Source organism: Zeugodacus cucurbitae, chromosome 5 (genome assembly GCF_028554725.1).
Source record: "Zeugodacus cucurbitae isolate PBARC_wt_2022May chromosome 5, idZeuCucr1.2, whole genome shotgun sequence".
Taxonomy (NCBI): Eukaryota; Metazoa; Arthropoda; class Insecta; order Diptera; family Tephritidae; genus Zeugodacus; species Zeugodacus cucurbitae.
Window position 1 is genome coordinate 70658606 of NC_071670.1, and position 13283 is coordinate 70671888.

General features: G+C 35.9%; 1 protein-coding gene across 3 annotated transcripts in view; it reads left to right on the plus strand.

Annotated features, from left to right (window-relative positions):
• Positions 1-13283, plus strand: part of LOC105219296 (adenylate cyclase type 9) — a 163193-nt gene that overhangs the window by 21968 nt on the left and 127942 nt on the right. For 2 of the 3 annotated variants that reach the window (XM_054231221.1, XM_054231220.1), the window contains exon 2: positions 1296-1878. The exons of the other annotated variant lie outside the window; for it this stretch is intronic. In XM_054231221.1, coding sequence (XP_054087196.1) covers positions 1852-1878 — 27 coding nt within the window. In that variant the 5' untranslated portion in view covers positions 1296-1851. The remainder of the gene's footprint in view (positions 1-1295; positions 1879-13283) is intronic. 3 annotated transcript variants of the gene reach the window in all.

The window sequence follows — 13283 nt, forward strand, 5'->3', positions numbered from 1 at the left end:
GCAAACGAATTGTAACTGATTAAGCGCACGCAAGTATGCTTAGATGAATTCATATACATTGATATACATAAACATTTATGTTATATATAGTCACAGTTATGTACATACATATGTATATATTATTTGAGCAATTATTTGCTTGGTTTGAGATGAAGATGAGCTACAGAAGATACATAACTGTGTGTCTTAATTTACTATTACTACATCAAAGCTGCCAACACAATTATGCCTCGATAGGAGGGTGGCAATAGAGACAAAGGCCAAATTAAAATGGCGTTATAACTATAAGCATAACGAATATGACAACATCAGTTAGAAGTGAATTCTGGACCTACAATTTTTAGGCTAAATGAAAACAAAAAAATTTTTTATTTAAAAAATATTTTTCTACAAAAATTTTAAATTATTATTATTCTTTTCTTAATAAAATATTTTGATTTATTTTAATAATAATATTAACCGAATAAATCTTCATTATAATTTCAAATAAATATTATAAAAATATTTACTCTCAATTCAGGTATAAATAATCCCAAAGGAAGTAACAGCTTGCCAACATCTCCTCTTATTTTCATTTTTTTCTGCATAACTTTCTTGCGAAACTTGATTTGATCGAACGAAAAGTGTAAACAAAAGTAACTAACTTTTTATTTGGGAAAATTTATTTCTGTCCTCTTGTGTAAATAAACAAGCGAGTCTCCCGTTGGGCCGACACACACAAACTGCTAATTAAGCGTGACTTGCGAGTCACATGTGTCTTCTGACTGACTGATTGCCGCCTTTATTTGTGTTTCGCTTGTGGCTCATTTCTATATACATAAATTATTGTCCATATGTGCAAATTTTGTTGATCCCCCTTCCGCATTCGCGTTTATATTTGTTGGCAAACAAAAATATTATGATTTTGCGGCTTTGAATGAGTGGCAGCTTTGCAGTGTCAATATAATGAATTACGCTTAAATAAGCTGCTGGCACTTTCAGGCAAAAAAAGATCTGAAAAGTTTATTTTTATTTTTTTTTTGTTGTCTTTTCAGCATCAATAGTAGATTAGATAGATAGTGAGTCACCTTTTGTGTGTGGAAAAATATTTATTTTACTAAATGTTGTTAGATTTCTCATAAAACTCAATTAAGCCGTGTTTAACAGTTTGTTTTAACGCAAAAGCATAAATTCATCTAACAATTTTACTTAAGAAGCGATGAAAGTGTCTTTATTTCACATTTCACATTATATATTTATCTTAATCAAGAGTCACACTGTTTTAAAATTGCTAATAATTTTCTTTCTTCTTTCAGCAAACTGAAGTTGAGCTTTCAGCTGCTGTGAATTATCGGCATCAACAAAGCAACCACACCAAGTGTTAATCATGTTTACCGCATTCTGTGAAATATTCTACATAAAATCTCTATTGCAAAGAACTAAGCGCTACTAAAACCAAATTCAAACTGAAAAACGTAGCATTATTTATATGGGCTTTTAAAATTCAATGGAAATACAATTTGGAAAAAATAAATAAATAAAAAAATAAATAAACAAAAATAAAATATTCATGCAAATAGTTAATAAAATAAAGCCAATCTTGCGCATAAACTTAAAACTTACATTTGCGTGTGTGTGAGTGAGTCTTGGTGTTGGTGGCATAAAATTGATTATACGCCGTGTGCTCCATTGGGGCACACGCCAATCAACAATCAGCTGCCACAGCCACAGCACATAACGGACAAGTGTGATAACCTGAAGTGTCTACGCGTGGCGCGCTGAGATTTTCACACTTCAGGAAACTTACGATAAACACACGCGTACAAACACACGCGTGCGCGCTAATAAAGAGTTCCTCATACGCCGAGCTGGATGCGAAAGAATCGAAAAATGTCTGAGGTAAGTGCGAAGTCAGTCAGTCAGCTGCAAATAGTTTCACCTTGTTATTCTTGAGCGATTCAACTATTGCAATTGTGTGTGTATGTATGTTCAGCCATAATTTTAGAAACTTTGTTAGTCACTTTTTGTTAGTTGTCCACTAAACCACCGTCAAATGTCTCTTTCATAGTTTGGCATTTCACTTGTCATTGCCACACAGACACACACACACAGGCAAAGCCGTTCAAGTTCTTTAGAGTTATTGCTGATGTCGCTTTTTTGATGGCGTCTTTTATTCTCCGGCGTAAAAGAAACTGTGGAATATCATTTTTTTAGCGGCCGCTTGTTTGTGTTGTTATATTGGCGGCAGTGCAACTAAATGAAAGTGAGTGTGAGTCGTGAGTCCTGTTAGGTATATTTCAAGGCATATTTATGCAGGGTTGCCATGTTAAAAAAAATAAAATAGATTTTTTATAAAGTGTAATTTGTACATCAAGAGAATTTACTTCTCATTTCCCTACTTTATCAAGGATGGTAGCAATTGACGCTAAGAGTAATATATTCCGCATTGGATAACGAGACTGATATTGCTTCGATGATTAGGCTGGTGTTAAGTGGAACGTAATTGTCTATAACTTTGAGGGTATGGCACTCGAATATAATGTGATCCTTATTCACCACAAGACTCTTGCATTTCTAGTCTAGTCCTCTAAATTAACCACTTTATCACAATTGATTTTGTTCGTTAATCGATGAAAATTTAATGCTAAATTAGCATCCTCTCAATATACAATACTCCATTATCAGCTTTCTGCTTAATTACCTTCACAGGTTTTCAATTATGAATCGACAATGAAAAATTCGCGAAAAAGAGAGTAATAAACAAGTCAAATTAGGAAATAATGACCAACAACTAATTACCGCAATAACAAATATTAAAGTTCACAGAGGAAGAGGCAAAGTTTCGCTAGACAAACTTTAGTCCGGCACCAACAACACCAACAATTTGGCTTGAGTTGGGCAAATCAAGTGGACTTCTACACAGAATTACTGGGTGACGCAGGATGGCGGTGGTGTTGGACACGACTGTAAACATTAATTAAAAAGTAATTAAATAAAGTGGGGAGGTAGGAGGAAGTGGGCGGCTCAAATATTTGTTTCAGTCGTTGTGACATGCGCTGTAAATGAGTTAGTAATCAACCGTTAATTGCGTGTAACCACAACGAAAATTTGCATAAAATTAAGAAAGCGCAAACCAAACAACTTCAAAGAGTGACGGGCGAACAAATTTTTCACAAAATTTAAAGAATCTTTCAGTATTTTATAGTCAAATTTAAGACTCTTCTCAACCGGCGCAGCAAATAAACTGATTTTTCATTATAGCAGATCAAATTGAAAAGGTAAATATACAATAACAATTGATTCTCTCTTCGCTGGTTGTGTTGTGTTTAGCGCAGTTGGCGGCGCCGCGAAGTCAACGAACGACCTTACAAGTAAATTGTAAACACACGAAGCTGTGCAGCGTCAATCATTTCCGTTATTTTGATATATCGAAACAGTTAGTTTGCTTTAAGCGGTAATAGTTCATAGACATAATAGACGCTGTGAAGTGATTGCGGCGGAGAAAAGCGACGAGGCAGCGCTCGAGAGTTCAGTGACCGCCCCAGCTATATATTATATGTATGAATGTGTGAATGTGAGTCGCCTCTAATACGAACATCAACCTTTTCTTGCCGAAGTAAACAAGCATATTTTGCTGGCGGCCAAATTCATAGCTCATTTCCGTATAGAAATTACAATTTAATACCGATAGAGGGCAAGAAGGCAAATAAGCTCCTTTATCTCTGCTCCAATCTGTGGAATGGTTATCTATTCAAGAGTACTTTCGATGCCTAAATTTACTTCAAGCAGTCGTAGTAAAGCACATTCAAGGTGCTATTTATAGTTAGACTATTGCTTATTCAAATCACTATTAGACGAAATGTAAGTTTTCATAATATATTCTTGTAAACCATTTGAACTATGAAAATGTATGATAGATTACAATTTAAAATCATGTCTTTGATAATTTGTCTTATGATTATCCTAAACGTAGACAACATTTTCGCATGCTTTCAATTAAAGTAGTCTATTAGTAGAAGATTTAATTGAGAGTTATACGAACATACCAAATAGGACCAGAACCACAATTAAACAGGAAGAACAGATATGAGTAGCAGATATTAAGAAGATATTATTATCAAAATTCCTCTAATGCCAGTTATTTTTTCAGTATTCATATAACGGCGGGGTATATCCATTAGGTTTGGGTTTCATTTTCTACTTAAGGGCTATCTTCTCATATACGACAGTAAACCAAATCCGATAACCTTTCCTAATCATATTTTTAATACAAATGATAGGCTAAATAACAAAGAAAGACACCATAGCGCTTATTATAATACAGCCACTACTTGGCCGTCTCAGTTTACCAGCAAAGCAGCCCACAAAATGCTTTAAATTTCAGTTCAGTTTTTATACTGTAGACTGATTAATTATTCTGCCTAAGTAGCTCTTCCGAATACAAGTAACTTTATCACTTTATATCCATTTACATTTTTCGTCACGAGGCGTCTTATCCTATTTATAAACTCTCCGATTACACTTCCTTGTTAACTCAAATTTATTGAAATTCATATCATCAACTTCAAAGCCTCTCAGCCTCTCAACTACATGGCCGACCGTAAGCGTCAATGTTGACTTTATGGGGCCGCAGCAAACTCGCGTTTCCAGGGTATCAACAATGCCCTGTCTTTCTTTATGCTCAGTCGTTGCACTGCCCTCACCACATTTACACACAATTACACGCACATTCAGACACGTTTGAGGCCCCCAACTGCGCTTGTGGCATTTATATTTATTTCGTGGAATGAATGACTTCGTGAGTTTGACTTAAGAACGTGTGTATGTTTGTATGTGGGTCGGTGGCTTCAGCTGAAATATTCCACATTCTCTCTGTATTCCATTATGAGGGATAAATTCCATGACCTACTTTCTTACTAGAGGCGCATTATCATGATGTATTTACTCAGAGGAATATTCCACTTTTACTGCCGGTCTTTCTAACCTTTTAACTCACAGTTTGCTTTGTTTGACACACATCTGAGATGTGGCGGTTTGGCGATATTGGAAGCGTGCTTACAGATTCGCTTCCAATATCCATACTCACATGCACACTTGATATATTCAAGGTCATTTCGTCAGTGAATTGATTAATTGCCTGCTTTTGTAGATAAACCCGCATAAATAGACCGTATATTTGAAATCAATATTAGGAATATAGGTTAATCGTTCTATTTCATTTAGATATTCAATAAATACAAATTTATTTCCAATCAACTGCACAAATCCGTTTAACTGCTGTCATTGATTATTATCGTTCAAGCATTTGATATATTTGCTAAATTATTATTATTTGTATATAGAAGGGTCCCTTTTTTTGTTTTCAAATGTGAAAATATATGCAACCAATCGTAAGCCTGCCGATGCCTTAAGTAATTATTGCTATTTCCTTCATCTCCTCATTCGTAGTTATTTTTTTGAATCTCATTGACTTAATTCTCATTGAATTTGCAGCGCTCATGTGCGCGTTTAGTTCTGCTCACTTGAGGAAATTGCGTATTTAGGCGTTTGGCTCACCATCACTCATACGCACTGGAGCATCACATATGCAGTGTGTGTATGGATAAGTGTGTTATGAGCTGCGTAGCTTTTTATGGAATTTAATGATTTGTCTGAAATATTTAGAAATGAGAATTACTGCACAATGCGCACTGTAGGCGTATACTTCCGAAAATAATTTTTAAACATTTTTTTTTTATTTTAAGCTCTTTAAAACTGCTTCATTTTGTTGTACATTTGTTTAATAGGTTATATTGAATTAAAAAAATAGAACAGGTGGCAACCTTCCTACATTTTTTTTTCATATCAACCTGATGTTATGCCCATTATTTAAAAAATAATCAAAGTCCGTTTTCCAACGGCGGTGCACGTGACGTAATTTTGTTGCGTAACGCAATTTCGTTGCAGTGAAGCTATTGACTAGCTAAAACTAAAAACTCTATTTCAATAATTTGCAAAATACGCAACATAAACAATTTACCACACATATGCGAATATTACATGCTAATGAAGAACGAAAAAAATTAATCATTTCTCGAATGTAAAAATTAAGTGCAACCCCATAAGCTTTCTTACAAAGCCGTTACCATGCGTTATTTCCTAGGAAATAAATATGTCATTTGAATATTTCATAAGCCATTTTGCACGCAATAACAATGCGAATGAATGAAGCGAATATGGCAAAGGCAGAATTGGTGCAAACCGAAAGAAGTGGGCCAACATAAAAAGGGCGACACAAAATACTCATATATTAATCAACAACAACAAAGGTGGTTGCCATGTAAGCCAAAGCAAATGCCTTGTCTGCCGAGTAGCAGACGCCTGTTGCTTCTAACCCTTGAAGTCATACACACACAGACAGACAAACATCGCACTCTATTTCGAGTGGAGTACCGCAAGGATCAGTTTTAGGTCCCCTTCTATGGAACCTGATGTATGATGGAGTGCTAAAAATACAACAACCGAAATCAGTGAAATTAATCGCATATGCTGACGACCTTATAGTGGTAGCAGTGGCTAAGCACATAGATGACCTCCGCAGCAAATGCAATGAATGCGTAAATGGTCTGCGTCAATGGTTCTCTTCTATGAGTTTGAAATTGGCAGAGCACAAAACGGAGGTATTGCTCATAAGCACTAGAAAAATTGAAGAGAGAGTAACCATCACTATAGGGGACTGTGAGATTACTTCACAGCCACAGCTGACGTACCTAGGGGTGATATTGGACTCAAAACTCAAATTCAAAGAGCATTTAGCGTACACTTCAAGAAAAGCAAATAAGGTGCATAACGCCTTATCCAGAATGATGGCAAATAAAGGTTGTTTGCGTTCCAGCCGAAGATGTATAATTGCAAAAGCAATGAGCTCTGTAATCCTGTATGCGGCTCCAATATGGATCCAGGCGCTAGACATAAAAGCGTATGCCAAGTCGATAAACGCAGTGCACAGACTCTCAGCAATAAGAGTAACAAGTGCTTTCCGAACAATATCCAGCGAAGCAGCTGAAGTACTAGCTAGTATGCCGCCCATAGACATCCAGGGAAAAGAATTCGCGCGAATGCAAGAATTTCCAGCGCCCCACTCATATACAAGAAAGCTAGAAGAGAGAAACAGGAGCATCACAATGTGGCAGCAACGGTGGGAAACCTCAACCAAAGGACGGTGGACCCACAGACTAATACCCGACATCCATTCGTGGATAAATAGATTGCATGGGGACCTTGATTTCCACCTGACCCAAATATTAAGTGGTCACGGGTGCTTCAGAAGCTACCTGTACAAATTCCGTCATGACACTAGTCCGTATTGTCCGATGTGCACAGAGTCGTTAGAAGACTGTGAACATGTATTTTTTCATTGCCCTCGTTTTTTAAGTATACGGGATAAGCTGAGAATTACCTTAGGAGGTAGTTTACGGGTGGAAAATTTGACTGCACTTATGTGTCAGTCCTCCGATAAATGGCACGCTGTTAGCGAAGCAGCAGCTTTAATTATGACAGAACTGAGACATTTACAACAGGGTAGGCGTCAGTCCGTCCGTTTCTTAGAGGAGACTTAAAATGTCTAGGCACTCCCACGAAGTAATACTTAAACCGGTGGTTCCGTGGGAGTGTCCAGTGTTGGGAGTAGGTTAGGTTTAGCGGATTAAAGTTCCGCACTTCGGCTTTCGATGCTTCCTCCTACTATAAAAAAAAAAAAAAAAAAAAAAAGACAAACATCGCATATTCGAAATGCTGGTGCGCCTTTAACACGACTTTCTGTGTCAGCGAGTGCTCGGTTCGGTGCGGCACTTTAATATGCGCAAATTGACCTCAAAACCTGAAGGCCCGCTGTGCAAGAGAGAGAAGAACGCCAGTAGACCACACTGCAAAGCATATATAAACCCTTTTTACATGCATTTATAAAGAAATAAAATTCTACGCGATATTTGTATGTGTGTGACGCTGAATGTAAACAACAACTTATAGTTTTTTGTTAGTATTTGCTGTTGTATCCATGCATCCTTTATAATATTTCCCTTTTGATTCAGCGCCCCTTTGTCCTATTTCAGCATGCCATTGCGGGTCGACTGCCAATATCGACATATCGATTTTAATCAAATGTGCCGGGCATGACACACTGCTCGCATATAAATTTCATTTCAATTGTTGGCCTCTTGCATTTTTAATAAAAATGCGCTCGCACCGATAACCTGCACGATAATACGCAAATACATAATAACAGAGGTGTACATACTAGGGTGGGTGCGTTAATTTGGCGGTTTGGTGTTCCGTACTGGTATGGTAGATAATAATTATGTTTATTTCTGTTCAATGTTAAAAAAAAATATATAATAGAACCCTAAAACATATTAAATATTTTGAGGTTATGTCTATACATTTTTTGGTTTCCCATTTCATAAAAAATATGGACTTACTCCTGAAGAACGTTTACTGGCGACATGCGGCCCCAATTTTTGCAAAAAGTGGTGGAAAATTGGGTCTCTTGTCTGGAATTTATTTGAGCCAGCCCTTGTGTCCAGTGACCGCCGCACTTGTCCAAAATAATTTCTAAAACATAAAGGCAAATCCGTATCTTTATAATAAAACAAAATACATTGCCATAACGTTAAGTGATTTTTCCTAAAATGTCGTCAAAAAAACACCCTTTATGCATCAATTCATATATTGACCATATGTCGGTGTGTAGACGTATTTAATTCGCTTACGTTTTTATTGAAATTAATGTGGCGAACCACAGTTTACCTGTTCAATCATGTAAAGAGCGAAAGCAAACTCATGAATAAAATACTGACATTTCAACTAATGCGATTATTATTACAATATTTAGTGCCTGAAAATGCAATTGCGCACAACCACTGCGACGCCCATGAATAATAAATGCTCGGTTGCATTTGAGATGAGTTAGCAGATAAAATTAGTGCAAATGAATGTTGCAATTTCATTTTAAAATGTTTAATTATGGAAATTATAGCGTTCAGTTGCGCATAGATAAAAGCAAATAATGAGTTGCCTGAACTTGAGCGGGGATTATGGGGATCAATTTGTTGCGAAAAAGGCTGGCCTAATATTTTGGGAAACAGCGAAACAGTTTTTCTTAAAGAAAAGTAAAAGAGGATCATCATGCTTAGCTCAGTTTGTCTAATCATAATTTTCTTTATTTTTACTACTTTATTTCTAGCCAAAACAGAATTTAAATGAAATTACAATTTAATAAAAATTCAAAAATCATCGTGTTATGTTTACTGGTGCCTTTTTGACTTATTCTTCAGACGCTTCGCTTATATTTTTTATGGAAACTTTTCTTCCATATTCAAAGTGTTACATTTTTACATATATTGACAAAAGCTTCGTTTTAAATTTAGTCCGAACCAACTCACTGTGCACGGACAGCTCTAAGCATTAAAATTAACCTAATATTGCGTAATATAACAAAATAAATATATTTGTCCTTGGTTGCATATCATCTCACAGACAGTATGGGTTTCTCTAAGCCCATCACAGATTTTCATACTTATTCCAACATTTCGTCAGTGATTTAGAGAAAAGCGGATTTTGCTTCAGCGTCGCGAAAAAATCCACTTCACACCAATTTTCACTTTCACAGCTTTTCCACTCACCTATTTGCCGAATTACAAAGCGAAACAAGACTTACAGTGTTTCGAGTTTTCCCTTCTCTCCAAGCTGACGGCTGAAAATTGCGTTTAATGTTTTTCCAACAAAATTTGTAGCCATCGTCAGCGCAAACTCGTCTAAAGTAAATTCATGTAAAATGCCGATGGCGAGAACAACAAACACAAAGTGCACAAACGGGGACAATAAAAACCAACAACAACAACAAAGTTTACAAAGAATGGGGCAATAAAAATACATAAAATCACTGTCTAACTTTCGTTTCGGTGCTCCACTTTTATTCGCCGCCGGGTGGCAACGCAAACTGTACGGAATGGAGTAGAGCGCTTACTGAGGTGAAGCGCCCTTGTAAGTGTCAAATGTGTTGAAAAACTCTCGATATGCCGCAGCCATTGTTGTTTTTATTGTCGCCATTGTTGTTAGAATGTTTTGTTGTTTACTTAAAAAACACACGCACACACTGTAGCATACACACAGGCGCTCAAATGGTTTGTGTTATCAACGTTCATTGAATCATCGGGAATACAATTTATTTTGCGGTCTAAACCTATTATGGATATAGTAATTGAGGTAGTGCGCCTTAAAGTATGCAAATGTGCTGACAATTGCGTAAAGTGAAGATATCTTCCTGCCTTTAACACACTTATATACGCACATATATTACTGACTTTCACACTCTGATTTTAATTTTTTTGTTTTTCTGCAGCTCTCTTCTCTTCATTCGCCTTATAAATATTTAAATTTGTATGTCTGTTCGTATATACGATTGTAGATGTACGCATAAGTGAATAGTTTTGCATATTCAGTTTCATACACCCTCATTGAACCACATTGTTCGCCAAAGTGCAGCTGGTCGCCTTTAAAGCGCACAAGCAAGTAAATGCGTACATACAAATATGCATTGTAGTCGCCTCGAGCGTCTGTTTTTAATTGAAAAATATTTTTTATAAAAAGAAGAATTAATTTACTTACTTACTTCAGTTGCCACCACTATTATTTAACACAGTCCTGAACTGTTGTTGTAGTTGCAACACATAACATTTGGTCATAAAGTCTTATCTCCTGAACCAGCACTTTTGCTCGGTTAGCTTTCGAAATGTAACAAACGAGAAAACAATTTAACTTTCTGCCTTCACTTATGCCACTTATTACAATATCTGTCCATTTTATTCCCTAACAATTTCTTAAAATAACTCAGAATGTTTCTAAAATGTTTTTCATGTGAGTTTTGCATGTTGTGTTGGGTATTTGAATATAATAAAAACATTATGCGATTTAAATTTCTTTTGTGACAGTTAATTGAGTTTTGCTCAGAGTAAATGGAATGATATATGAGTATCCTAAAGTAATTAAAAGTTTTAAGAAACGCAGCCTTCGATATTAAAGTCAAAAAATATCCAAATTTACTGTTTTTGCAACCAATCCATCATATGTACGAGTTAGTAAAGCAAACGAATAAGAATCAGTTAAGTGAGCAAGAAGTAGTGAACCGATAGAGCAACTTTTTAGTAGTGATACAATTTTCTCAAAATAAAATATTCTCACCACGTTTTATTGAGATTCATATATGTTCAATATATGAGGCTTGAAGCAAGGTATGGTTCGATATAATCTTTGGCACCAAATTGCATTGTACTATGCGAAGCAGATCTTTACGAGTCAATTTCAATAAGCCTTCTCAAATATAGACCGATATACGAAGATGATTTCAATTCAGTATGTAGAACTCCATCGAGCCTTTTCATATCATATACCGTGTATTTGTTGAAGTTATACGCCTTTAATTTTTGAGTTATCCGAATTTTCCAAAGGAAAAAGGTTTCGAATAATACTGGTACAAATATAAATACATTCTGTAAACATTTTAAAAAGACATTTCTAAAGATATTGAACATAAAACAAGAGAAAATATCATGTTTTCGTTTTAACTTGAAACATTAAAATAAAATGGTAAATAAATATTCAATAGAATAGTAAATTAAATTGATAACAGAATTCCAATAGTGAAATTAATACTGTGCAACTTTCAACGGAATTTCTGAATACCTTTCTAAATTCAAACGAAAATTGCCACTCAAAGATCAAGCTCTCAGTAACACCCACTTTTGAATTTTCTCCAGTGTTGCCCTTGCATAATTCTCAATACTGGATGGCATTAAAAAAGCACAGACTTGGCGAAAAATTCCATTTAAAAAACGACACAGCTTGCTGTGCACTGTGTGAATTCGTATGAAATATTAAAAAAAAAGTAGTTTAAATTAAAAAAAAAATATATATTAAAAATTTATCACATGAGGAATGCGGGCATTCAAGCTTACTCGCCAAAGAATCTGTGTTGTTAACAGCTGTAAAAATACTTGGGTGGTAATGATGCCTCTCGGAGTGACTTTTTCAAAGTAATATCTTCAAAAGAAGACAATATTTTTAAATTTCTTTGCCATTTCATCAAATGAATCTGCAATTTCGACATATCAACATATAAAATCGAATTTTTCTTTAAGAATGCACAAAACGCATAGCTGCGATTTGCAAAAGACAGCCTTATACTACACAGGATATTTAATGCATATAATATTTCTCCACCGGATATATAATTCGATGCGCATTCAGTGAACTCGGTAAGCTTTTGATTACATTTATAAGTGGATATGACGAAATGAACGTCTGACTGATTCGTGCATCTGCAACAGCAGTTGACGCTGTCAACATGAATGGACTGCGTCAGCAACAGCAACAGCGTCAGCTTCTAGAGCAGCAGTGAGCTTATCTAGAACGTCAGCAGACGCTTGGCACATACACAACCAACGTCAACTGTCGCCCGTTTTCATATGCACATTTGTTGTTGTTGGAGTTAATGCATACGCATGCATTATCATTAACGTCAGCAACCGTATTTGAATGGCCGCGCATTTTCTTCTGCTTCTTGCAAGCCGACTACAGCGCACAATCTTAGTAAGCATCTTGGCTCTTCGCTGCGTTCTTTATATAGAACAGATTTACACACACACATACTAGGGTATGTATGAGTACAATGATAACTTGCGATGGTCATTGTCAGTGCCATTGTCAATCTTTTCAATACATATACATGTACATTAATACTTACATACACACATACATGCTTAAATGTTGCCCTGAGGATCCATGCTTTTGCTTTTGTGCAAACCTTAAATCCGACTGATCGCCTTATTTAACGAAATGCTCGCCTTCAACTCAATATTATGGCATGCTGTCTCGTCCTTTGCTCGAGTTGAACGTGATTTTTCAAAAGTGTTTGTGTGTTCACCAAGAGTGTGTTTGAATGTCTGTATGTATATGTAGGAGTATGCATATATGATTGTCAGTGCTCCATTTTGCTAATGTATTTCAATGAGCTCTAATGCCGCCATCGCTATCACCATCATTGTTGCTTCTGTTGTTGTTGGCGACACTCAAATTCAATGCGGCTGTTATTGACATTCGTTGCAGATTTTACTGCCAAAGCCACCATCAGCGCCACAGCTTTGTTCTGCTCTTTAAAGCTTAACTTTTTTTCTGTCAAGCGATTTGCATTTTATGGCGACGTCTGTCATTTGTTTCGCTTACAATTCGCTTTCACATTGATTTTATTGTTTGTGGTTTTTATTGTTGTT